The 27,295-nt window shown below is 48.9% G+C and overlaps 1 protein-coding gene and 1 long non-coding RNA gene across 3 annotated transcripts in view; one reads left to right on the forward strand and one right to left on the reverse strand.

Moving 5' to 3' along the window:
* The window catches only part of LOC140690031 (uncharacterized), a 10,141-nt gene extending 2,552 nt beyond the window's left edge, over positions 1-7,589 (forward strand). Inside the window, exons 2-4 of one of the 2 annotated variants that reach the window (XR_012065214.1) lie at positions 740-828; positions 6,806-6,982; positions 7,211-7,589. This is a non-coding gene — a long non-coding RNA (uncharacterized lncRNA). The remainder of the gene's footprint in view (positions 1-739; positions 829-6,805; positions 6,983-7,210) is intronic. The other variant, XR_012065213.1, reaches the window with a different exon arrangement.
* Positions 5,187-27,295, reverse strand: part of TCF7L1 (transcription factor 7 like 1) — a 143,035-nt gene continuing 120,926 nt past the window's right edge. The window contains exons 4-12 of the mRNA XM_072951552.1: positions 21,520-21,603; positions 11,018-11,150; positions 10,077-10,179; positions 9,721-9,804; positions 8,736-8,879; positions 7,884-8,043; positions 7,688-7,795; positions 6,882-6,957; positions 5,187-5,672 (exon numbers count right to left, since the gene is read on the reverse strand). Of these exons, the coding sequence (XP_072807653.1) occupies positions 5,239-5,672; positions 6,882-6,957; positions 7,688-7,795; positions 7,884-8,043; positions 8,736-8,879; positions 9,721-9,804; positions 10,077-10,179; positions 11,018-11,150; positions 21,520-21,603 (1,326 nt within the window). The 3' untranslated portion in view covers positions 5,187-5,238. The remainder of the gene's footprint in view (positions 5,673-6,881; positions 6,958-7,687; positions 7,796-7,883; positions 8,044-8,735; positions 8,880-9,720; positions 9,805-10,076; positions 10,180-11,017; positions 11,151-21,519; positions 21,604-27,295) is intronic.

The following is a 27,295-nucleotide window of genomic DNA, read 5'->3' on the forward strand; positions in this document are numbered from 1 at the left end:
GAAAATATGACTTAACAGTTTCAGAAAAAGTAATTTGAGTTTATCATAATTTTTGTGACAGTTCCCTTATTATTGGAGATCTGAATTATTTTCAGTTTTCTACTGTTAGTAAGTATTATTTGTAATCAGGGACTGGTTAAGTGCATGAGACAGACCCTCAAAAAAATGAAGCAACTTGCTTAAGGTTGTGCTATTATCTTACCCAACCTTGGACAGCAGTGAGTATTCTTAACCTGCTAATTTGATAAGAAAAAAAAAATAGTCACTAACTATTATTCTTGAATAGTTATTGAACAAGTAATTCACATGACTTTGGGGAATTTACTTAATTGCTTTAAGTATCAAGTTCTTCATTATGAAATGGGAGTCAATGTGTTGAGGGTTAGGTAATTCATACAGAGTATTTAACACAGTATCTAGCATATAATTAAGGTTCCCCCAAATTGTTATTATTATAATTAGCGTGTTCATTATAGAAAAGTTAAAAAAACAAAGATAAGCTAAAGTAACAAAATAGAACTATCCTGTAATCCAGAGCTATGATCATGAGTATTTTGTTGGTTCTCCCTTTTCTATAGGCTTCTGTGTGCATATGTTATCAACTGGAAACAGAGCAAGTTACAAAACCATACGTGCAGTTCCTACCTTGCAGACCTCTTTGTAGCTTTAGTGCTACTAGTCTTGTCACTTGTCTTTTGGGACACTAACCTCTCCTTGTTTTCCACTATTTTTTACTCAGCATCCTTTGAGGGTTCACAGTTGTCACAGGAGCGAGTGTTTCCAGAAGGAAAATGAAATCAACAGTCTTAAACACAGCACAGAGCTGAGGTGAGATAAGGACTTGGGTATTTCAGTAGAGTAGTGGGAGCAAACCCCGGTGGCAGTGGGATAGGTGGTGAATGGAAGGTAAGTAGAAACCACCTTTTCCTGGAAGTGTGAATGAGAAACAGGGTTTCTAATGTGGGAGAAGATTAAGTTTTTTTATTGACTGAGAGGAAGACAGTATGAGGCCAAGATCACAAGACAGATACAGCGGCTGGACGACTGGTGGAACAAGGTACCCAGGACGAAGGGCCGAGGTCTGGAGGGCAGCAGTGCAGTTCCCACGGGGTTGAACCCGGGGTTGACACTGAGACCTGCGGAAAGGCGGTTAGAACGGCCGGGGCTGAGGGGATGTTGAGGGAGGGCTGTTGGAGATCAAACTAGAGCTGGCCTCAATTTTCTTGATACTCTGAGAGGTAAGGCAGTCTTTGAGAGTAAGAGGGTGGGGATTAAACTGGGGGCTTGAGGATGGTGGAGAGAAACGTTGTTGAGGGGACTAAGAGAGGAGCTGACACAGGGTACGTGTAATAACCGATGAGCGGTGCTGAGGGCCTGTGCTATGTTAGGCACCACAGATCTACTGTGGCACCTGCTTCAGTTGTGTGGTTTTTCTCCAGGCAGTGCTTCTGCCTGGAATAGAAGCAGATCTTAGCACTAACTCCTAACTCACACCAATTTCGGTCTGAGGGAATGGTAGGGTGTAACTTGAATAAGTCTTAAAATTGCCTTGCACTTCTTCATGATGAAAACACTCAACAAACTCAGAAAAGAAGGGAACTTCCTCAGTCTGAAGGGAGCATGTGCAGAAACCTTACAACTAAGGTCATACTTAATGGTAAAGACTGGGTGCTTTCCCGCTGGGATAAGGAACAATGATGTATGTTCTCACCACTTCCGTTCAGCTTTGTACTGGAAGTAGCCGAGACAGCTCAGCAAGAAAACAGAACAAAAAGCATCCAGATTGGAAAGGAAGAAATAAAACTATTGCTATTTGCAGATAACATGACCTTGTATAAAGTTCTGAGGATTTTCTAAAAATTTATTAGGATGAGTTCAGCACGGTTGTAAGCTGTAAAAGCATTCTACAAAAATCGGTTGTATTTCTGTACACTTGCAATGGACAGTCTAACAATGAAATTAAAAAACAATTTCATTTACCATCGTATGAAAAAGAATGCAATCCTTAGGAGTAAAGTTACCAAATGAAGTGCAAAACTGACAATGTGAAAATTTATGAGAGATTATTGAAAGGAACTGAAGAAGCCCTCAATAGATGAAAAGACATCCCGTGTGCATGGACTAGAAGACTTGATTGTTAGAATAGCTGTGCTCCCCAATCCCTATTCCAGTCCCAGCGGGTGTCTCTGAAGAAGTTGACAAGCTGATCCTAAAATTCACATGAAAATGCAAGAGACCCGTAATAGCCAAAGCAGTTTTGAAAAAGAACGAAACTGGAAGACTCTCACTTCCCAATTTTAAGATTTACTACAGAACGACGGTAATTAGGACAGTGTGGTACCGGCATAAAGACAGAGGTAAATGGAATAGAATTGAGAGTCTGGAATTAAGCCTATACTTTTAGGGTCAACGCCATTAGTATTAGTTGAGTAAATGCAAATCAAAATCACAGTGAGATACCACTTCACACGTGGTAGGATGGCTATAAAAAAAAACCAAAATAATATGTAGGCAAGGATGTGGAGAAATTAGAACCCTCATACTTTGCTGATTGCAATGCAAAATGTTGCAGAGCTTTGGAAAACAGTTTGGCAATTCCTCAAAAAGTTAAACACGGAATTACCGTATGACCCAGCAATTCTGCGTCCAGGTATAAACCCCAAAGAATTGAAAACAGGGACTCAGACTTATATTTGTATGTGACTGTTGACAGCAGCATTATTCACAAGAGTCAAACTGTGGAAACAGCCCACGTATTCCTGAATGGATGAATGAGTAAATACAATGTAATTTATACGTCCAATAGAATATTACCCAGTTATAAAAAGGAATGAAACTCCGATTCACGCTACAATATGGATGAACCTTGGAAACATTACGCTAAGTGAAATAAGCCAGACACGAAAGGACAAGTACTGTATGATTCTTCCTATATGTTACCTAAAAGAGGCAAATTTATGAAGATAGAAAGTAGATTAGAGGTTCCTGAAGTCTGAGGGAAGGGGGAAATGGGGAGTCAATGTTTAATGGGTACAGTTTCTGTTTGGATGATGAAAAAATTCTGGAAATTATGGTTGCACATCATGAATGTACGTGATGCCACTAAACTGTCTACTTATGTATATCATATATATATATTTTAGATTATATATTTTACCACAATTTAAAAAGCTGTGTGTCTGAGTAGGGTGAAAAACCTGGCAAGTACTCAAAAAAAGGTAAAAGAAGACTAAATTATTTTATCAAGACTCAAAAAACGCAACTCTGATACATGTTACAATGTAGATGAACCTGGAAAACATGCTAAGTTAAGTAAGTCAGGCACAAAAGGACACATGTTTTATGAGTCCATTTATATGAAATATTTAGAAAGAGAAAGTAGATGAAGAGTTACCAGGGGCTAGGGGGAGGGAACTAAGGGAGTTACTGCTTAATGGTTACAGAGATTCTGTTCAGGGTGATGAGAAGTTTTGGAAATAGACAGTGATGATGGTTGTACAATACCACGGATGTAATTAATGCCACTGAATTGTACATTGTTTAAAAGGACAAATTTTGTTCTATCTGTTTTACCATCCACACAAAAAAAAACCAAATGAAGTGCTGTTACATACAACATGGATGAATCTTGAAAGCATTATGCTGAAAGAAGTGAGTGAGAAAGGACCATATTGTATGTATGATTCCATTTAAATGAAATAGCCAGAAAAGACACATCCAGAGACAGAAAGGAGGTTCATGTTTGCCAAGGGCTGGGCTGGGCTGGGCTGGGGTGGGAGTGGGGTGAGAAGGAGGAAGTGGAGGGTATTAAAAGTGTATAGGGTTTCTTTTTGAGAATTTTGAACATGTTCTAAAATCGACTGTGATGATGGGTACACAACTTTGAACATACTCAAAACCATCAAACTGTACACTTTAAATGGGTGAATTGTGTTATGTGAATTCTATCTCAATACGGCTGTAACAACAATGAAAAATTAGCTGTGGGGCAAGATATATGCAAAGCAATCCAAGGACACCCTTCTTGGTAATTACAGGACAAATGGAAATAAAAAGACCCCTCCCTCTGGATCTCAGTTATCGATACAGACTGGTCTGTGCACATTCGAGACTGGAAGCTCGGCTGGATTTTTCTGGTTGAATCAGGCAAGATTTATATCCCCCTCCAATTAGCAGTAATTATCTGTGTGTCTGCAAAACCCTCACCCCAGGCTTGGTGTGAGGAAGGGGGCTTAATTCAACAAAAGGACTAAAATACTCAAAGGAGGTCTTGCGACTGCAATTTTATTTTCTTTTGTGAAAATAAACAACTGGGAGTTTAAACTGCTCCAAAAAACCCCCATAAAAACAAAAGGAAATACACACAGAAGAAGCTTGTGAGGTGATGGGGGAGGGAGGAGGGTCTGTAGAGCTTTGGCAGATTGTGCTAGCACTGGCCCAGGTGACAGAAGCCAGACCTCGGAGCCAGGTCCTTTCTGCCACTCTGGGGCTGTGAGGGGACATCTTGACTGATGAGGGGGTGGAACACAGGCTTCTTCACTGAGGAAGTGGCAGGCACCTTGAGGCCCTTTAAATGCAGGGAAGAACCATTTCAGAGGACCTCTTCCCCTGCTGAGAGCTGGAGGCTGGCGGGGTTAGGGCCACTGATGGAAAGGACGCTGGTGGAGACAAACCAGGCCAAGGTGTCTTCTGACACGGTCACAGCCTTACACTGGGCAGAGGATGAAGAAGATGAAGGCAGGAACCAATGGAGTTCAGCAAAGGAGAGACACGTGGGCCAGGTGAAGGGGAATGATGCCCAGGAATGGGATGGAGATGGAGAGGCGGCGGGCTGGAAATGGCAGCGCTGGCCACATGCAGACTGGGTGGGGGAAGCCGGGACACACGGGACGATGAGGAGAGGGAGGAGGGCAGAAAGTCCAAGAGGTAGAGAGAGAGGCGTCTTCTGCCCAGGTCCAGCCACCACTGCACATACAGGAAGAGGAACACTACTTTTCAGTTTTCAGTTCTCGTTTTTTTTTTTTTAAGTTTTTTTTGTTTGTTTTGTTTTGTTTTTTAAAAAAGCCTTAAGTTCAGCTACTGGTTACATCTACAAAATGTAAAGTGCTGCCGTTAAGCACTTTACAGAACAGTCCAGAGTGGTCAAATATTGACCAATAAAGTTTCCTTTTTGTCTTTTCTTCTGCATCATTACTACTCGATGAGTCACGTGACAGCCTGCATGGGTCAGGGGGCAGCTCAGTGGGCAGACTTGGTGACCAAGGAAAGAGGCTGGGCCTGGAGAACAGGGAGGGCCTGGTGGGCATGGAGCGTGGCTGGGAAGGACGGGGGGGACGTCAGCAGAGCTGCGGGCACGGACCCCAGGGGCAGAGGCCGGGACAGGAGCGGGGGCTGGCTGCCCATCTGGCCAGAGGAGGTGGCCGCCGCCTTCCCTGACAGGAAGGCCGCAGAGTGGAGCGCCAGCTGGGCCCGGGTCTCTGGCTTGGTGGTGAGGGAGAGGGGCTGCGCTTGCTCTGAGTGGGTGGCGGCCGGGGCGGCCGGGGAGGCCAAGGCCGCGGAGGGGGTGGCCGGGGAGTCCAGCATGCTGCCGTGGGAGGAGGCAGGGCTGTCACAGGGCTTCTCAGGCGGCAGGTACTGCACACATGGCTTCTTGCTTTTGGAGGCCAGAGCACCTAGGGAAAAAAACAAACAAACAAACAAAAAAAACAAATGAAAGAGTCAGCAGCTAGTGGCGTTGGGTGAGGTGGGGGCGAGGAGGAGGGGACAGCTCAGTGGTAGAGTGCACGCTTAGCATTCACAAGGTCCTGGGTTCAATCCCCAGTCCCTTCATTAAAAAATAAATAAACTTAATTACCCTGCTGCACCACCCCACCAAAAAAAGAATGCCTACCAGGAGGGAAGTGAGAATCTGAAATCATGACTGAGGCTTTCAAGATCCAGACACTGACAGCACAGGGAAGGGGCAAGGCCCAAATGCCAAAGCCTGTTCAGCGTCTGCCTGGAGGGAGGCAGCTCAGCCTGTCAGGTCTTCTCCTCTGCCTAAAAATCTCATCACTCTGGGGCTGGATCTCCACTCAATTTGCGGTGAAATCTTTGGTTCACGGTACTGCTGGAGACAGTGTAGCACCTGCCAAGCAGCATGGTATACGGTGGGCTTTGCATCGTACAAGTTTACTTACATGTACCCAGACTTAGATGAATACACGAAGGATACAGAGACAGAAAGGAAAGGAGGAGGAATAAAAAGCAGATGGACCCAGCAATTCCGTATGTGTCCTGGGACGTGGGAAGCGTGATCAAAATATGGGTCACCGTGTGAGCCTCTCTGCTGGGTGATTCTGGTGTGAAAAGATACAGTACATACTCGGGGTACAAAGGGGCCCCCAGCAAACTCTTTCTGGTATTCGACCACCCAGACACTGGAGGAAAATCTGATTCTATTGGATTCACCGGTAGGAGGTGCATCAATCTCTTAACGGGCCGGTTTTCTAAGGCAATTTCAAGGATCCTTCCAGCTGTATTCAGTTTTTACCTTGCGCACTGACTTCAGAACCTAACCCTCAAATGAGATGCAACTCAGCTGCACTGAAAAGCTCCTCGTCTTCCAAGTGAGAGAGTGCTGGGACTGAGTCCCACCGCCACCTTCAACAAGGGGCGTGACTGGGAAAATCCCTTCACGTCTCTGAGCCCCGGAAGTGATCATCTCCAAAAAGGGGGTGACGGTAACACCCACCCGAGTGGGCCTGGGGCGGAGGCCTTGGAAATGGCGGTTATTACCATACAGCATTGTCTCCGTGTCCTTCAGAGACCAGGGCAGGGCCCCGGCAGGTGTAGCTGCACGGCGGGAAGAAGTCAAGATGCGGCGCCTCCTTAAGACCTACCTTCTGCCTCCTGGGCTGGCGGCTGGGACTGGGTCTGCGACAGCTGCTTTTCTCGCTTCCTCTTCTTTTTCTTACCCTGGAAGATACAGCCAAAGGGAGAGGTGAGCAGAGGCAGAATGCCTGGCTTTTCCGGGGGACTCCCAGCTACGAAGCAGGCAGATGGGAGCTGCTCATCCCAGGCGCGGCCCCACGGGAGGCAGAGTGAGACATCCCGGAAGGCCGCCTCCCGCCCTCACTCCGACCCGCCTTCCCGCTCGGGGGTCCTGGCTTTCTTGGAAGGCCTCTTTCTTTCCTTGCCCTCCAGGCTTATTTTCTGTTTCTCTCCCTAGAACTGTGTGGGGTTCCTGATCTTCTTGGACGGGGTCCCAGGTCTCACTGAAAATCTAACACAGCTCTGAAGACTCTTCACAGAAGAAAAGCAAGCAAGAACGTACATTCAACAACCTGCCCAGTTTCAGGGCGTTTGTCAGAAGTGCCAGCAGCGGCTCGCACGCTGGTCTCTGAAACCCCAGGGTGGGAAGCCTTGGCCAGAGACACTGTGACCAGCAGAGCTAGCACACAGCTCACACGGCACCCTGAATTACAGAACTAAAGGTTGAGTCCGCTTCCAATGGGATGGGCACAAATTTAAGTCTGTCCTCAGCACACCAAAACCAAGACCTTGTTGATCTCCTGAGAATTAAAATGACTTCCTTCTGTCTAGGGAAACCGATTTCTCCCTGGGTCCTCTACAAACAGGGTCAACATCCTTCTCCCCTCTTCCTCTGGCAGAAGCTGATCCTGGGGTCCGAGTGGGCATCACGTACGTAGTTGTCCCGGGCTGACCAGGTCGGGTAGAGCTGTGAGTGAAGCTGCCGCTCCTTCCGGGCCAGTTCGTAGTACTTGGCCTGCTCTTCTCGGGACAGGTTGTGCCACTGCGGGAGAGAGGGCCGGGGACGGCCGGGAGCGGTGAGCACGGGGGATGCCGAGCCGCGCGGCCCGGAGCGCAAGGACGGACTTTACCTTTCTCCCCAGGATCTGGTTGATGGCCGCACTCTCCTTCAGGGTGCACTCGGCCACCACCTTGGCCCTCATCTCCTTCATGTACAACATGAAGGCATTAAGAGGCTTCTTCACGTGGGGTTTCTTTTCTTCCTCTTTTTTCACTGGGACTGGCGATTTCCTGGGAAGTCACAAGGCTGGGGGTTAGCATGGGTTGGCCGGCACCTTCCGGCACCTTCCACGGAGGCGGAGGGGATGGCTGGGGGCAGGGGGAGGGAGATGAGCCGCTTGGATGCGATTCAGGTGGCCCCGAGATTTCAGGGCCTGAGGATCCGGTTCCCAGCCTCTGACTGCCCTCAGGCCTCATTCTAGGAAAAGACAATCTCCTGACAAAGGAGAACGGGGTGGTGAGATCTGGGATGCACCGGCCCCAGGTGGGGAGGAGGAAGGGGGCAGGGCACTTCAGGCAGAAACAAGACGGGGGTCTCCTTGGCCACGAGGCACTGACTTTGGCTCTCCTGCCGTCTCATGGCATAGTGGACAAAGCACGGCCTCAGTGCTGGTCTCGGCTCTGCCACTGGTCATCCACACGGCCCTGGGAAACTGTTCCTTTCTGGGCCTTGCAGCTGTCAAGTATATGGGGGGTGGAGGGGAGGAAGCTACACACTCCCTCAGGTTCCCTTTCAGTCTCAAAATCCTGATCGTAAAACATTCCTTAACATGAGAAAGGCTGTGCGGTGTCTCAGAGGAGGGGAACCCCGAGGGTCAAAGGGAACAAGTCCCAAGGGAGAGGATGCGGCCGAGGGAGGCTGCCGGGCCCCCTGCTGAATTCCCCCTCACCCCTCACCCCCATCCCGGCTGCCCGGGACTCACGCGCTCACTGCCGGGCTCAGGCTGGGGGGCGCCGGTTCCTGCTTCACGATGGGGGAGACGATGGCGGGGTGGGGGATCCCTGAGGTGGGCAGACCAGGATGGGCCGGAGCCACCATGTGAGGGGAGAACCGACTGGAAACCAGGCTGCGTGCCAGGTGGAAACAAAGACAACAGACGGAGTCAGGCTGCAGCCTGTCACCCACCAGTAGACACCCCTGCTGGGGCGGAGCTGGGGCATGGAAGGCCACGCACTGACCGCGGCAGAACCCAGTTTGGGACACCGACTAACCTCCCCGCCCCCACAAACGCACAAGATTCCTCCATCTGGTGCAGAAAGCAGGTAGGACAAAAAACACAGAGAAAAGGTGTGGCGGAGGTGGGAGGGTGTAGCTCAGGGGTGCTTAGCATGCATGAGGTCCTTTGGTTCAACCCCCAGTACCTCCATTAAACAAACAAACAAACCTAATACTTCCCCCTCCTAGAAAAAAAACAAGAAAGTGCAGCGGGTCAGCGGCCAGGGCACACGGAGGGCAAGGAAGGGCCTGTGCTGTGCGATGCGTGGCCTTTGTCACTGGAGGTGCTGTTGCCAGGTAGATCGGCCCCTGAGACAGAATCCCCACACTGTCCCCTGTCCTGACGTCATTTCAGGAACAGTTAATCCTCTCCCAGTCTCTGGCTTCAGTGTGATGCACACAAAATGCTCAGGGCCACAGAGCCCAGCCCACGGGGGGACTGGGTGCAGAAGGGCTGGGTGCGAGGGCTTTGCCATTCTTCTCTCAGAGAGGCAGGCACGAGCGAGCTGAGCCTGTGGTCTCCGTCCCCACCAGGGGCGTGAGGAGGTGCCTCGTCAGAGAGGTGGGGAAGGACGGAAGGTGAGCCCCTGCCCAGAGAAGGCTGTGTAACGGTCACAACTGGCACGAATGCTAATAGACGACCATCCCCAACGCTGCCATTTCATGCTCACAGCCCCAGCCCCAGGACTCACCTGGACATCGAGGCGTTCATGGCAAGGGCAGGGTAGGGGTGCCGGAAGCCACCGGGAGGAAGGGAGTACATGGGCTGTCCTTGCCTACAGGGACCAGGAGCAAGGAAATCCGGTCAGCAGATTGGCTAAAATGGGAACATCCAAGGCAGGGAAGGAGGGGGGTTGGGAAGAAAGGATGATTAAGTAAAAGGCAGGAAGTAGGAGTTGGGAGGAAGCTGCCCTGGGGAGGGCAGGGAGGTCCGTCCCCGGCTTTGATGAAAGGGCGCCTGTGGGACCCCAGGGCAGGCTGGAGGTCCGGAAGGCAGAGCTCAGCATAGGGAAGGAGGGAGGCTAAGAAAGGCTGTAAGTTTCCTTACTGTGGGACGAGCCAGCCGAGGGGATGGGGGATTTGTCCGACAGCTCCGGGAGACAGTGGGTAATATGGCGACAGCTCAGATGGGTGAGGGGGCCGAGGGATTCCTGCTTCCAAAGAGAGATATGTCAGATGGTTCCCTGGCTCTACCTGAACACCTTACACCAGCAACTCCCAGCTACTTACATAGGAGTCGTTTAAGAGACAGGCAGCAATCTTGGACTGAGAGACCCAAGATATCCCCAGAGTCGTCAGCTAGAAAACCCACCTTGTTCACGGAAAAATAGACTTTGGATCTCCCATCCACATTTGTCCTCCTCATTATCTGTAACTGGTAGGAACTATGCTTTCTCTAAAGAGGGGCTCCGAAGATGCTTTGAGCCATGGCAACTTGGTGGGAATTGATAAACACTGTGGCTCCCTCTGGGATGGACAGTTTGGGCAAGTGGAAAAAAGAAGCCAGCTCAGCCTTACTGCTTTGTAGCTATACATATGCACCTGGCTGGACCGAGTGTACTTGAGGATGTTCGGTTTAGGGCACAGGTCTGGGTTTAGGGAGGCACAGCCTGCAGCTGGGCTGGACTTCAAAGTCAATGAAAAAGGAGATGTTTTTTCCCTTCCAGCTCATCCCACTCCTAAAGCGTTGAGAACCTAAAGTGAGAGAAACAGCGGCCGAACAGCACCAAATGCGTGCTGTGGGACCAGGCCCCAGGGGTTATCTCATTTCTCTTCCTTATCCTCACAGTGACCCTACATAGACGGGACAGGTAAGGGACAGCTGAGAAAACTGAAAAGGCTAAAGTTAGTGGGCAAGGTTACAGACTCTTGTGAGTCGGAGACATGGTTTGAACCCAGGTCTGCCTGATTCCAGGGCTGAGATGGAGAAGGAAGCCTGCCCCCTCTCAAGCTCTGGGCCAGGCCCAGCCTGGGCCACAGCCGACTCACCTGTCTTTGGATCGATCTCTGGGGACAGGTGTGCGGGAGGGGAGCCGGGGGAGAAGTGGTCATTGCTGTAGGTGATGAGAGGTGTCAACGGGTGCATGTGATGCGGGTGCTGAACAACAGGAACTTTATTCGACTGGAAGACAGAGAGGAAGGCTAAGGACGGTTGCCAAGGAGATGGAAAGTACCGGCAGAGCCTGCAGATACTGCGGGCTCGGGTCCAGGGCACAGCAATAACGCGAACAAATCACATGAATTTTTTGGCTCCCCAGCACATATAAAAGTTACGTTAAAAAAAAAGTTATGTTGACACTACACTGTCATCTGTTACGGGTGCACTGACATTCTGCCTAAAGCAATCTACATACCCTAACTAAAAAATACTTTATTGTTAAAAGGTGCTAACCATCACCTGAGCCTTCAGCGCGTTGTAATCTCTTTTGCAATAGTAACATCAAAGATCACGGGACCACAGATCACCACAACAAACATAATAATCATGAAAAAGTTTGATATACTGTAAGAATTGCCAAAATGTGACACAGGGATGCAAACTGAGCAAATGCTGTTGGAAAAATAGGGCCGACAGACTTGGTCGACACAGGGTTGCCATAAACCTTCAATCCGTAAAAAAATACAATTATCGGAGAAATGCAGTAAAGCGAAGAGTGGTAGAACGAGGTCTGCCTGTAAAACCTGCGGTTGTTTACTGAGTCGCGTGCATGCCAAGTATTTTCCACGCAGCATCCCGTTCAGTCCTCACAGAGTCCTTGCGAGAAAGCAGCCATCTACACAGCAGGATCAGAGGAGGGATTCCACCCACCCTCCTACATACCTGCTTCAGAAACGACCCACCACTATTGACTGCATGTATACTGTGGGGTGCTGCGGGCTGCCGAATTGTAAACCGTGCTCTGGGTAACCCCAGCGAAAGGTCCAACACATGCTCTCCAGATATGCTTCGCAGACATAGCAGCTCCCGGGTGCAGGTCTGAGGCTGGGACCAGAGCAGCGAGGGAACGGGCACCATCAGACCTCACGTGACCAGCTGTCACGTTCAGGCTTTGCAGACACCACCAAGAGCACCTGAAACAGCTCTCCCTGGAGTGTTTCAAACGCTCTGCTGACCTAATGACTACATTTCATTTAAAATACCCCTGAACCTAAGGAATGCCATTATTTTATATAACTGTTAAGAAAGCAAAAAACACTAGCAGGTCATTGACCCTTCCTGATTTCACAAACGTTAAAAAGGGGAAAAACCTGCGTGTCCTGGAAATTAGTAAACTGAATTAATTTTTTAAACTGTTTTAACCTATTCTGACTTAACAATAAGGCTTTTTATTAATTTTGAAAAATGGCTACAATCCTTATTATAACCTAGCAAAGCTACGATTAGCTTCATTTGACAAACAAGGAAACAGAGCTTGGGACGATTAAGTGACAGCCTGGGACACACAGCCAGTAGGTGCAGACATGGATTCATATCAGCCCTTCCATAGTGTTTTCCCAGCACTGGCGCCCTTCCCAACAGTCTAATCACAACATATCTGTCAGAGAAAGGACTGAAGATACTTTTTTGGCGGGGGGGATTGGATAATGAGGTAAATGAGTTACAAATGGAGAAGAGATTTATTTAAAAAGAAATTTGTAAAAAGAAACAATGATTTGGAGGCATGTCAGGGGCCAGAATTCCAAACTGCTGTCTTCCTGGCTGAATGTTTAATTGCACTGATTCCCTGAGCCCTTTTTTCCTTTTACTCAGTTGCCCCTTTGGTGCTCATCATGCAAGCTACAGTCTGCACATCTCCTAGGTATTCGTGTGCTGATGGTAGCCTGGCTCCATTTTAGCAGGCTAAGCAGAGATGAGAGGCAGAGTATTGGAGCAGGCAACGAGCCCAGGCGTCCAGAGCCCAGGGGTCCAGAAACCAGACCCACAGATGTGAGGTCAACAATTCAGACGCTTAAGAACTTAGAATTGATGGAAAACAGTATGGAGATTCCTCAAAAGACTAGGAATAGACTTACCATATGACCCAGTCATCCCACTCCTGGGCTTATATCCAGAAGGAACCCTACTTCAGGATGACACCTGCACCCCAATGTTCATAGCAGCACTATTTACAATAGCCAAGACATGGAAACAGCCTAAATGTCCATCAACAGATGACTGGATAAAGAAGATGTGGTATATTTATACAATGGAATACTATGCAGCCATAAAAACTGACAACATAACGCCATTTGTAGCAACATGGATGCTCCTGGAGAATGTCATTCTAAGTGAAGTAAGCCAGAAAGAGAGAGAAAAATACCATATGAGATCGCTCATATGTGGAATGTAAAAGACAAAAACAAAAATAAAAAAGCATAAATACAAAACAGAAATAGACTCATAGACATAGGATACAAACTTGTGGTTGCCAAGGGGGCGGAGGGTGGGAAGGGGTAGACGGGATTTCAAAATTGTAGAATAGATAAACAAGATTATACTGTACAGCACAGGGAAATATACACAAGATCTTATGGTAGCTCACAGAGAAGAAAATGTGACAATGACTATATATGTGTTCATGTATAACTGAAAAATTGTGCTCTACACTGGAATTTGACACAACATTGTAAAACGATTATAAATCAGTAAAAAATGTAAAAAAAAAAAAAAAAAGAACTTAGAATTGACCATGACCACTAGGTGGCGCTGGCACTCGGCCGAGCCCTGCTGGTACCTCCCATTGTACAACTTCCTATCACCTCCCTCTTTGGGCTCATCTGACGTTGCATGAGAAATTCTAGAATTATTTTCTTCTTACTGTTTTCACCTGTTCCCTTAACTGGCTTTTGAAGAGGCCTCTACGTGCATGCACATACACAAATAAGAGTATTAAAAAATATTTTAGGGTCAGATTTCTAGGATCTTGATGCATCAAGCTTTCTTAGAAACAGCTTTGTCTAAAGGGTGATTTTCAGTACCATAAAAGCAATAGAATCATTACTAAAGTAATGGTAAGTGATAAAAGAATTACACAGAATGATTATAATTTTTAAAAAACACATAAACTCTATGATTTAAAAAAAAAGATCAGAAGCACACCAAAATGTCAACAGTAGGTATGTCTGAGTGGTGGAACTATGGTGCCTTTTGTTTTTCTTGTTTCTCTTTCTGTATTTTCCAACTTTAATTATTACCTACTTAAAAATATACATATGATAAATATAAAATTTATTTATAATAAGTATAAAATATACTTATGATAAATACAAATCCCCTAAGAAAGAAATACAAATTATACTTTAAAACATTTAGAAAAAAACGACACTAGCTCAACCCAGTCATTACCATCATTTGGCACATCTCCGTTCATTCAGGCCTCTTGTGCATCTGTTTTTTATTTACGTCATTTAGAACCATCTTTTAAAAATTAATTTCTTTTGGCTTTGTTGAGGTATAATCAACAAGTAAGACTGTAATATATTTCACGTGTCCTGTGTGATGGTTTGGTACATGCACATATAGTCATCTTAAAATACTAGCATTATGAAACCATGACTGGTCATGTGCTGTTGCATTTGGCTTCATCAGAAACTGGCAAACAGCACCGAACGGGTGGCAGAGTTAAGCACAAAGAAGGGAAATGTGAATTATATTTGAAAATGCAGGTGTCCTCACTTAAACATTCTGTGAGGCATTACTGGTTCCCATTAGGAGGCATCATTGTCCAGAAGATGGATGGGAAGGTGGCGGGTTCACAGAAAGAGAAAGGAAGGTGAACGTTTCCTTGGTCAGGCTGGGAAGATCTGGCCCCTGGGGCTGACCCAGGGAAAGCTCTCCTTGGAGGTGGCGTCTCAAGAAAAGTTCCCGCTTCTTGGCTCCTTGGCTGCCCCTGGGGGCAGGATGTCCGGAGCATAAGCCCAGGCCAGGGGTAGGAATGCTGGGAACCACTGAACACCTCTCAGCAGGTAACCCCCTGTTCGGTACAAAGGTCATTGCAAACCAGGGCACAGGTGTTCCCTTGGCAAAGTAGCCGCATCCAGCTTTACCCAAAGAAGAGCATCTCAGAGCCACTTTGGATCTGAATCCTTCCGTCCAGTCACACAGACCCGACCCCTTCCTAGCTCAAGTGTTTCTCATCTATTTCAGTCTGTTTCTAGAGTTGGGCCAAACCAAAGTTCTCCTTGAAATTTCTGGTCCAAAGTAAGCAGTGCATCCTCTCTCTTACTGTTCATGACTTACTTCCAAGCTCTAAGTAAAGGCACACCACAGAGCTCCACCCCAGACAGACCAGCCACTTCTCTGCAAACCATCCCTCCACATGGCCCTGCCGCTCCTGTCCGGCTGCTTCTCTCAGTAGCTGGTTTGAGGCCTTCACAGAGCCCCCGCCTCCTAGTGTTCACTCACTATCTTCTCCTCCTGATCCCAACTTCAGAGATAGGAAGGATAGTAAGGTTTCAGGCAAAGAGAAGCCCAAACTCTGTGCTTATCACACACAAAGCAGTCACAGAGCAGCCAAGGGCTGCCCAGGAAAGATCCTCAGAGTTGCACTGGGTCGCTAAGCATACCTGATTTTAAGTATTTAAGAAACATCCTGTAGCCACAGTCAATAGTCTGCTTACTGACTGAGGAAACCTTCTCTTTTGGGGCCCAGAACTGTTTTCAAGAGACTATACTTAAACATAGGACTTGGGAAGGAAACTGAAATTGTTCCTAAAATGTGAGTCCCCTCACAGCGGTGGGTTTACATGGAACAGAAGCAGGGGCAAATAGGAACTTAATTAAAACCGGGGAAAAAACCCAAGTCTCCCTCTGTGTGTGCCACGCACACCCGTCTCTAATTAATATCACTTTAAAGGCAAAATGTAAGCTCTTCGCCAATTCTGTCATCCTAAAAAGCAGGGCACTGCAGGCTCTGAAAGATGTCATGGTAAATCCAGGGCCTCTGGAGGGCAGCGGCAAGAGAAAATGCCCAGGTCCTTCTTGGAAGCAGTGGCCCATTTCTGAGGTCTTCGCAGACTGGACGAGGCACAAACCTCTTGGGATACATCTTCCTTTATCAAAATGCCCCCTTTTCTGCTGTTTGCTGGCATGAAAGACGCAAAAGAGAGCCCTGAGATTATTTTTATTTTTGGTCCTTTCACACCAGTCTTCCCCCCACCACTGCATTAGATGCTTGTAGGAAAAAAATGTTTTTAACCCTCGCAATTCAGATTGTTGCCAGGATGTGTTTAGGTGAATGTCAACTTTCATTTACTTTGTAAAATCCAAGTGAGCTCTTTCAAGCTATACACGCAAGTTTTGTTTTCAAAGCCCAGTTCCACTTTCTTCTCTTACTGTCCGTTGTCTTTCTTCCCATTGGCTGTGGTCTCTTCTTCAGGAACACTGTCTGTGGACTGGTTTTTCAGTTTCTCTCCTCTCTCCATCATCATCCTTTCCATCTGTGTCTTCAATGCACAGATTTGACTTGTCACGATGTGCATTCTGCTCTTAATTCAGATTAATGAGCTGGGAGATATGAGGAAGGATTCCCCGAAGCTAAATCTCAGTAGCAGAAACTAATGAATGAATGACATGATCGTCAATGCCTGCCATGGAGAGTGCGCGAAAGTCTGATGAGAAACTGGGCATTTACGTAGCTTCAAAGCCTCTCCCTACAGAGCGCTGATTACTTACAAAGGGAAGGAGTAACTTCAGAGGAAACACGTCAGACACCCCCTGAACCAAATGATCGAAGCCAGCATCACTGACACTGGGACAAATGGACATCGCAGGCCTGTCCCCCGATGTGATGCAGGGAGAGGGACCCATCAGTGTGATGGTGTCCTTGCCAAAAACACACCACCCGAAATCAGTCACGAGGAAACCTTGGACAAACCCAAACTGAGGGACATTCTACAAAACAGCTGGTCTGTGCTTCTCCAGAGATGTCATGGTCAGGAAAAGACAAAGGCTGAGCAAGTCCGTGAGACTAAAGGAGACTTAAAGGACATGACAACTAAATGTAATGTGTGATCCTGGGTTGCACTCTGGGCCAAGGAAACACACCCCGCTTAACAGACATTACTGGGACAATTACCAAAATTGGAACATATATGTGGATTTAGATAATAATTGATTTTGATACCTGTACTGCAGTCATTGTAAGATATTACCTTTGATCTTAAGAAATACATCTGGAGGGGTAGGGTATAGCTCAGTAGTAGAGCGCATGCTTAGTATGCATGAAGCCCTAGGTTCAATCCCCAGCACTTCCATTAAAAAAAGAAAAAAAAATAAGAAATACATCTAAAGCATTTGGGGGTATAGGGTCACAATGTCTCCAACTTACTGACAAATTGTTAAAAAAAAAACCCTCATATATACGTGTGTGTATATACACACATACAGTGAGAGAGAGAGAGACAAAGACTGGGGCAAATTTTCTGAATCTGGATAAAGAGTATATGGGAGTTCCTTGTATCAGTCTTGCAATTTTTCTAGAAGTTTAAACTCATATCCAAATACAAAGTGACTACTGTGTAATAAGAATTGGAACCAGTACTGGAAGTCGGTACAGAGCAGCCACAGACTGCGTAATGGGTTTTGGGGTCTACACGGGACCACTGGTGGGACGATGGAGAAACTACCATTTAAAAAAGGAAACCTCGATGAATGTTTTTACTCGGGAACTGGCATGTTGGGAAAGTCAGGCTTCTCAGCTCAAAGCCGCAGCGGTGAGACCGCCACCCTTTAGGAGGGCTTCCAGGCCCTGGCTTGGACACGAAGCTCCGAGCGCAGCCCAAAGCTTAAGGCTAAAACAGGGTGTTCACCTGATCAAAGGAAGCACCTCAGCCATTATCTAGAAAGCAAGTTACAGGGGGACACACACAGAAACGAGACCAAAATGCTACATTAACAAAACGTTTGGCGGCTGTGGGAGTACAGGGTTTCTTCTGTGGGCTTTGGCATTTTCCCAAGCGTTCTTTTCTGATTTCAAAAAATGATTTCATTTAATTAAAGCTCCTGAATGAGGAGAGGAACTGGACTCAGGGGCAGAGGGGCTCAGAAGCGGATCCCCAGATCACTGATCCTCCGTCCATTCACAAATGCTCCTTTGAGCCTATTCTGGGCCCGGCACTCGGACAGGTGTGAAATAAACAAAGGTGAACAAAACAGACAAGATTCCTATCTTCCAGCCAGTTAAACTCTGGAAGTGCATATATTTGTTTTGTGTGGTTGGGCACAGCCTTCCAGGGGGCAGGTGCGGGGAATGACAGGGGCCAGGGGGAGGGATCTGGATCGCAGTCTCCGTGCAGTGATCAGACACTACAGATACCGACATGAGAAACATCACTGCTACTTACTTTTTAGAGCTTGTTTTGAAGGCATAAAAATTCAAGCGGCAATAACACTTAACTCCATCCCGGCCCCGGCCCAGTTACGGCTTGTTTATACACATTTCCCTGACAGGCAGCTTCCACATGACTCACATCTCTGCAAGCATGCAGGCTGTTTCCTTCATTTGCCCTTCTCCCAGGGCAAACCTCATCTTAAAATAGTTTGCTCATGATGCCCAAAAGGAATTTCATAATCAAGTGTTTCCATTTTTCTAAGAAAAAAAGCCAGTGTCCAAACCTCTGACTACTTCCAGTCACCTGCTTACCTGCTCCTGCCTCCAGCCTAGAGAACCCAGCATCTAGGAAACCGGGATGATCCCTGGCTCCCTCGCTTCTGCCTCTGATTTGCAGTGAGGGCAGTGATTCTCAGCTCTGGCTGCCCCTTAGAATCTCCTGGGGTGCTTAAAAAACAAACAGCCCTGCCCCAGACCAGTTAAATCATATCCTGGGCAGATTAGATGCCAGATTTTACAGCTCATTATCTCTATTACTTTGCAATGCGCCTGTTTGACCTGGCACCTAAATCAGGCCCTCATCACCTCTTCACCTGCTGATTAAACAGTACTTTAATTGTTCTTTCCATCTCTTAATGATGATAGCAGTGCTAGGGGTGGTGATGGCAGGAAGGTTGGAGCAAGCTAACAGTTACGGAGGCTCACTTCGGGCAAGTGAGCACTGTTCTAGACGCATCACAATGCACGGGCCCATTTTCTCACATCTCGGAGGCCACGTCCTCTTCTAATTCCCGTTTTATAGGTGAGGAAACCGAGGCAAGGAGAGACGACGCCATCTCCTGAAGCCGCACAAGTGGGAAGAGGTGGAGCTGGGGCTGAAACCCGCTGTAAGACGCAACCTCCCGCACGCGGAGCATCCTCACCAGGCATCTGAGGTTTGGCTCCTGCCAATACGTGTTATTTATCTCAGAAGTCAGAATGAGAAGCTCTGACTCAAAAATTGAAGATGGTGTACAGAATTTCAAGCTACTTAAGGTTTTCTCCCATAAACGTCCTTTAAGCTTCTAAGGCCAGTGTCTGCTTTTCTATTATACTAGAGTACAGACTATGATACTTACTAGACAAGCATCCATTGTGCTTTCTACAATGTAATGTATCCACTGTTCCTGCTTCTCCACTCTCAGAGAAACAAGGAGTCCCTGCTCCATCACGGTGCTGGGCCAGCATCCGCACAACACACACCTGCAACAGCTGGGGGTTTGCTTGGCAGTGGGAGCTATGGGCACAGAACCTTGTGGACAGCTCAGGGCTTCTGTGTATGTTTCATGTCATTTCCACTGAGATCATAAATGAGGATGAGTAGCTGATTTATTTGAGGAAAAGAGTCTAGAAGGAAAAGAAAAACTTGATAATGTATATTAATACGGTCTCCCAGAGCCAAGGAAAGGAGAATTCTAAGAACCAGAGGGTTGAGAAGAAGTAGGGCAAATGACTGGGCTCAGGTATTAGATGGCGAATGAACTGGAAGAATAAATGATTCAGGGATGGGTGGGTGGACATTCTAGTCCTTGTGTGAAACTGGGTGGTGAACGTTGGAAGGGAAATAGGATAATGTATCACAGGAGGAGGAGGGCGGGACGAAGGCTTTTCATTTGGTTTTTCAGAGATGGATTACTCTGGGAAACTTAGAGTATATGTGCTAGTTTTAAAGGGAACTCACTTCCTCGAAACGTAGATGGAGATTTTGGATGATACGTAGAGAGACAGCATGTGGAAGGAAGCAAGAAGAGATGCAGGGTCTGCTGGGGTGGGCTAGGGGACGCTACAGGATGAGTGGTGGGCAAGCAAAGACTTGAAACAGTTAAAGAGAGACAGCTGTGCTGGGAGGGGACAAGCCAGCTTTGTGGCAGGGTGGCCAAGTCCTCCACCGTGACTGACCACTAGAGGGCACCAACGCCTTGCACCCGGCCATCCACGGCCATTCTGGAGTCAGGAGGGCCAGAGGTACCGCCCCCGCCTGCCCCCTGGGGTGCTTGTTCAACAGGATGCTCACCACAGAACCCCTCAGGGCAGCCTGCACTGGACGGCTGGCCCTGCTGCTCACTCAGTCCCCACCTGTCTCCCCAGCAGATGGCTGTGCTGGTCACCTGAGAACTACATGTGGCATTGCTTTGACAACCATCGAGGGCTCTGTCACCGTAAGCTGCTCTCATGACTGGAAATCCTGCAGGCTCACTGTGCCGTTACTTATTTGCACAGAACTTCCTTCTCCTCACCTGGACTCTAAACTTGTAATGAAAAGGACTATTGGATATCTTAAAACGTCCTGAAACGAGAGGAAATAATGTCTGGGATTTGCTTTCAAACAACCCAGTGTGGTGGAAAGGGGAATGTGTGTGAAGGGAACCACCAAAATTTTCCATAATGTTTAAGAAGCATCAGGTCTCCCAGGAGCTCCCTGTCTGTGAAATGGATAGGTCACGCCAGCTGGGGTTCCTTCTGGCTGCACCCTCTTTGGTTCTGAGACCCACTGCGCAAAGGACAATACCAGTTAGCTGGTGGGATATGCGCTTGTGGGGAGCCGGCCCCAAGCTCCTAAGAAAAGTCCAGGACGGAGGAACGCGGGGTCCCGGGCACGTCTCCTATCATATCAATTTCAGTCCAGTTTCAGTCCATTGGAAGCCCCGGAGGCGAGGAGGCCTGTCAGATCCCACCGCCCCTCTTCCCAGGACCCTCCAGACCTTCCTTGGCGGCATGTTGCCCGCTGGGATTTCTGTTTGCACGGGTTTTAATTAACCACTCCTGTAACATCCTGTACAGGAGAGCCTCTTCAACTGCTGCCTTGCAGCTACGAGGGGGAAGCAGAGGCCATGCTGAGCGAGCTCCAACAGGAGAGAAAGGAGAACACAGCTGCCCGGGGCGGATGGACGGCGGGGAAGGACCGGGGTCACCAGCCAGGGTCAGGGCTGGCATCTCCCATCCACAGCATCCCGGGCGGTGTGTGCTGAGGTGGCAGTGGTAAGGCCGTGCACAGGCAGCAGCTGCATGCCTCACCCCGGGCCGTATAGCTCACACACCCGCGGCAACACCGCTAGGCCTCTGGGAAGGTGAGGGGAGGCATGACATGGGACGAGGCCGGCGAGGGTGCCACTGCGGCGCCTTCAGGCAAAACAGACTTACCAAGTGTGCGGGGGACGGCGATCTGGTGTCCTTGACTGTGGCGCTGGCGGGGACATCGAGGAGGGGCCATTTCATCTGCAGGTACTGCACAGGGACAGAAAACAAAGCGGCTGGTTAGAGGAGGCCTCGTGACACCCCAGGTGTGCAGGGGGGTGCTCCACAGGTGGGAACACGCAGCTCGTTTTAACTGCACGCTCCTCACGGGGTCAACGCCCAAGTGATCAGAACAGGGTAGGGCGTGCATCTATGACCTCTACCGCCACCAGCCCCTTCGTCACTTTGGGGACACACATGACAGCAGAGCCGATCAAAGTGTTCAAAGACCCTGCTGGGGAGGGCCAAGACCCCTGCTCTGGTTGCATTACAAGCGGGGCTCATCCAGGGATCCAGGACTCCCATATGGTGACCCCGCCTGTTCATTGCCATCTCTTATAGCTTCACACACAGCGCCCGCCCCCAGGCAACAGCCTCTCCAGAAATTTCTAGTGAGTGAATGAATAAAAACCACCTGCTTGACACTTGCAGGGTCATGGGCAATAACTGTCCATATTCAAGGCTGTGGATCTTTACTTCGTGACAGTGTTTCTCAAACCTTGAAAAAAATTACCTGGTACCTGCCCTCTCCCAAGTATCGCTGCAGAAAACCCAAACCAGTCTCGGGCAAAAGGCTGGGAGAGAGAGGGTGGAGAGACAGTGAGAGGCCCCGGGTGAGCCGCCTGGGCCTGGGGGTCGAGTGCTCATGGGTTCGGGTCCTCACTCTGCCAAGGTAGGCTGTGTGACCCTGGATAAGTGTCTTAACAACTCTGAGTCTCTGTTTCTTCATCCATAAAGCAAGACTCTTATCACTAACTCTACAGGTTGTTGGAAGGATTGGGGACAACGTCAAGGACTGAACACAGTGAGTGCTTTGCAGGTGGAAGACACTTGAAAAACAGCAGCTTTTATTTTCGTAAGTGAACCACGAGTCTTTGCCAGGAGCAAAACACACCGTGTCGGCTCTGTCAGCACTGACACGGTGCTTCTGGGGCAGCAGACCAGAGATGCAGCCTCTTTGCAGAATTTTTGAGGCTCCTCTGAAAATTAACGCTCTCAGGGGAAGTGGTGGCTCCAGGAAGAATTTCACAGGGAGACAGAAGGAAGTCCTTGAATAATCTCTTGCTCTGGTCATTCAATTTGGGTGGGGATGGGGGGGCGGTAAGGGTGGTGGAAATCATGATTTGGCCTTGAGGTCTGTGCACAGGATCAGAAAAGGAAGGTGGGCGGTGCCCCTTTGCTCTTCATCAGCCACAAAAATTGACTGAGGGGGCAGGAGCGGGGCTTTCAAAAAGGGTGTCCACAGGCAGGAACAGTAATCCGAGGGCACACCTGCCAAGGGCCGGCGAGGGGCACAGAGAGCAGCGGGACGGGGTGAGCTGGCCCGGCTGTGGGAGGCCTGGGAGGTGGGAAAGACAGAGGGCCTTCGCGGGGGCCCTTGAACAAGGACAGTTCCACTCCGGGCCCCCGGTACCCTGCCCCCCCCCCCACTGAGTGTCACCTCTGTCCCCGTCCTCTGCTGACTGCTTCCTTCCTTCACCCTCCTACTTATCCATTTCCCTTCCCAGAGCCCACGCTTCCTAGATGAACTGACTGGGATTTAAACGCCTGTGGCAGGTTAACAGCACCGGACAAACACTGGTATCGTTAAACCCAGTTTAAGCTTCAGCGCAACGCTGCCACGGCAGGTTGGAGTGACCGTCCCAATTTTCAGAGGCGCTAGTGGAGGCAGATTCAGGGTAAATGACCTGCCCACTCTATGAGGAGCTGGAGCTAAGGCCTCCTGCCTTCACACCCCACTCTTCACCGCAATATGAGTCAGAAGGCTTTTCATAGCATCGCCTTCCTGAACATTCCACGCCACCCTCCACCCCCACCCCCACCCGCAGCCTTTTCTTTGCTCTGATGGCTTTTTCTCTCTCCTTTTCTGCCTCACTCGGGGCTGGCCACCCGGAAGCTGAATGAATATACACACACAGCAGCGTTCTCCTGGGGGGCCCTGGAGGTGGCTGGAGCTTCCATGCAAGTGGAATTTGCTTCTCTGCAGTCACAAATAACCAGTGCCAAAGAGAACTGGCCCAAATTTACACCCCCCAACATGAAACACAATAAGGGTTCCTAAAATCCATCAACTCTACCCGCATCCGATTCCCTCTTTAGAGTTACAAAGACCCATGCCGAACACACTTGACTCTTCTTGCTTACCAGAGGTGTTCTTGGGTCAATGTTGGGGTGACCCAAAGGAATCTACCTGCATCCTAGTTTGGGACAGTGTGGAGCTTGGCTCTTTAAGAATACACAGCCGACCCCCAGGTTGTTAGGAACAGCAGGCTCGTAGGACTCCAGCACAGGGCTTCTCCGCCCTGGCACTACTGACATTTGGGGCTAGAGAAGTCTGTTTCTTTTTCATATTCTTTTTCATTACAGGTTACTACAAGACACAGAGGATAGTTCCCTGTGCTGTGTACAGCAGGACCTCGTTGTTGATCTGTTCTATACATAGCGGTCAGGAACTGCACATCCCAAACTTCCAGTTCATCTTTCCACCCTCCCCTGTCCCTCCTGGTAACCATAAGTTCGTTTTCTATGTCTGTGAGTCTTTTTCTGTTTTGTAAGTAAGTTCATTTGTGTCATTTTTTTAAAAAAAAGATTCCACATATAAGTGGTACTATATGGTATTTGTCTTTTTTCTTTCTGGCTTACTTCACTTAGAATGAGAATCTGTAGGTCCATGCATGTTGCTGCAAATGGTATTGTTTCATTCTTTTTTATGGCTGAGTAGTAGTCCATTTATCTATATACGCACACACCCCACAACTTCTTTATCCAGTCATCTGTCGATGGACATTTAGGTCGCTTCCATGTCTTGGCTATTGGAAACAGTGCTGCTGTGAACACTGGGGTGCATGTCTCTTGTTGAGAGTTTCCTCCCAATATATGTCCAGGAGTGGGATTGCTGGATCACATGGTAAGTCCATTTTAGTTTTTTAAGGGACCTCCATGCTGTTCTCCACAGTGGCTGCACCAATTTTACATTCCCACCAGCAGTGCAGGAGGGTCCCTTCTCCACACGCTCTCCAGCGTTTATGGGCCAGATAATTCTTTGTTGTGGGGATGTCCTGTGTATTTTGGGATGTTTAGCAGCATTCCTAGCTTCTACCTACTAAATGCCAATAGCCCTCACTCTCCTGCCCAGTTGTGATAACCAAAAAGGTCTCCAGACTTTACCAAATGTCTCCTGGAGGGATAAAACCGGCCCCTTCATGAGAACCGCTGCTCCGTGGTTGAGGAGCTGGTACCCATTACACTATGAGATGCATGAGGGTCGTCCATCTGCTTGGTCCCGAGGCGATCAAGGTACAAACATACTTAGAAACACACACACACGCACAGTAAGGGCTGTCGGCAGTAGCCACTATTCGTGACTGCCTGTCGTGTGGTTAGCGTTTCACCTGCTACCAGGATGTCTGGGCTTCTGGTGGGAGGAACCGCACTGGCCTCTGCTCTCCTTGGAATCCACTCTCATTCACTGACTTTCACTGAAACCCGGGAGCTTGAAGGGTGGGTGAAAATCTTCAGCCCTGGCCACCACGGAGTCTGGCTCCTTCCAGGTAAGTCAGACAAGCGTAGAGAGGTGGTTCTGGAAATAGCCTGCATCTTCCAGCCCATCATGGGGGTTACGGGGTGGTGACACGTGGGTGTTCAGAGGGGGCTTCATTCCAGGAGGGAGGGGAAAGGAAGACTGTCAATTTCCCCTTTCCACTTTTCTGCCTCTTTTTAAAAAAAAAAAATTTGAAACAAGTGGTGGGGGTAAGGGTGGGGGAAGAGTCAGAGCCTCTGCAGCTTAGCCAGGGGATGCCTCTAGAATTCGGAGGAAAAGAGCGTTCTAAAGGGACAGCTAAGCTTCTCAGAACCACGACCTCAGGCAGAGGGAGCCAGCAACACCCCTTGTCACCCTGCCCAACCTCATCACCAGAAATTTGGAGGTGGCTGTGCAGTTCTGAATTCCCAGGTCAGGCTCAGCCCAGCGTTGAGTGGAAATAAATCTTTCCTGGCTATAATTCTCTTGTGAGGCCAGTCCCATGGGGCTAATCGCTCATTGGCGGGGAGCGTGTTCTTGGGGATTAAGAGATGTATGGCTGAGCCTAAACTCTGCACAGTGATGGCATGTGGGCAAATGAAAACTGCTGCTTTCTCCAAGCCCAGGCAAGGCTCCATCCAACTGGCCACACTGGCTCCTGACCAGTGTATCATGGCCAGACTTCAGCACGTAGAGAAGCTGGTCCAACCACCTCCCTCCTGGGGGATGCTCTTCGGAATGGACCACATGGGGCCTGTGTGCCGGCAGCACACCGACGGCTATGCAACAGCCACAGCCACCACTTACGGGACAAGCACTCTCTTCCACTATTCAAAACTCAGAAAGACAAAACCAAACTCAAATGGTGAGTACTGCGAACCCGCGATGTGCAAACGCTACTGAACCTGCTGCTGCGTGCGGTGACTCTCGGAGACGGGCCAGATAGGCAATTTCCCAACCTTACTGAATCTGGGGAACTCTTTGTTGGGGGGGTTCCGTGGAACCCACTTGGGGCAATTCTGCTATTGTGGTTCACAGTTAAGTAGAGTGAGGCTGTGCCTTGGACCCTGCCTTTACCTTGTTAAGGAAGGAGGGTTCTATTCCTCTTTTTAAATCGTCATCACTGGGGTAGTTGCTGAATTCTTAGAATCTATCAGAACAGCCGTGCGGTTTCTCGTACTTGACTCAGTTATGAAACATAGACGTAGTAACGGGTTTTCTTACACGGACGCGCTCTTGTGCTCACCGGGTGCGTGGTGGCGTGTCCACGCTTGTACCACGTCGTGGAATGCTAGCCACGGGTGTTTTAAGATTTGCACTCATCCCTAAGTCAGAGTGAGAAAGCTTTCTTTTTGGGGGTGACGTCTTTATCAAATGTTGCATCCCTGTTATGTTGGCCTTATTACTTACAAGGGATGCCGCTGCTCGTTTAAGGCCCCTTTCTGCATCTTGGGCCCCTCCCCAGCACCCTCCTTGGTGGGGGAGGAAGTCACTCGGCCAGGTGGGCTGTTTCCGCTCAGCTCGGCCCAGGGAAGGGTCCCTCTGAAGGGTCTCTCCCCGGAGCGCCAGAGCTCCCTTCCTGCGGGGAGGCGGAGCCCGGGGCCCACCGAATCCTGCTTAGCGTGGAGCCTGCAGCAGATTAACTGCAGCTGTGCCCTGGAATTTCCCCAACATACAAATCTTCATGATGTAAAACAGCTGGGAGGAAATCCCAGCATGCCCCGTGCAGAGGCACCACTGCCAATGAGCTACGGAGATTAACCCTCCGCCTCCCAGAAGGTCGGGGCGCCCCCTCCCCCAGCCAGGCCCCCCTGTTCCAAGCTTGCTTTGGCGTGGACAGGACTCCACGGGACTCTTGGGAACGCCCACATTCTCCCCAGTCACACGTTCTCACAGAAGACCCTTTAAGCAGGGCCCAGGCAAGAGAGGAAGCAAAAGGCTTCCTGTTACGCAACCAACTGCAGTGTCCCCAGAGGGGGGCGCCCTACAGCTGGGAGCCAAGAAGCAAGTTCTCTCCAGAAGCTTCGCAGGTGAGAACACAGCATTCCACAGAATCCCTTCTGCTGCTTCTGGGCGGGAGGCACAGCCTGGTGCAGAAAGAAAGGGCTCCTTTCTCTGGCTTTCCTGTCTCGTGGTGTTTGTGCTTCATAGAAGCAGCTTACC

The sequence above is a fragment of the Vicugna pacos genome, chromosome 28, assembly GCF_048564905.1.
Source record: "Vicugna pacos chromosome 28, VicPac4, whole genome shotgun sequence".
Classification (NCBI taxonomy): Eukaryota; Metazoa; Chordata; class Mammalia; order Artiodactyla; family Camelidae; genus Vicugna; species Vicugna pacos.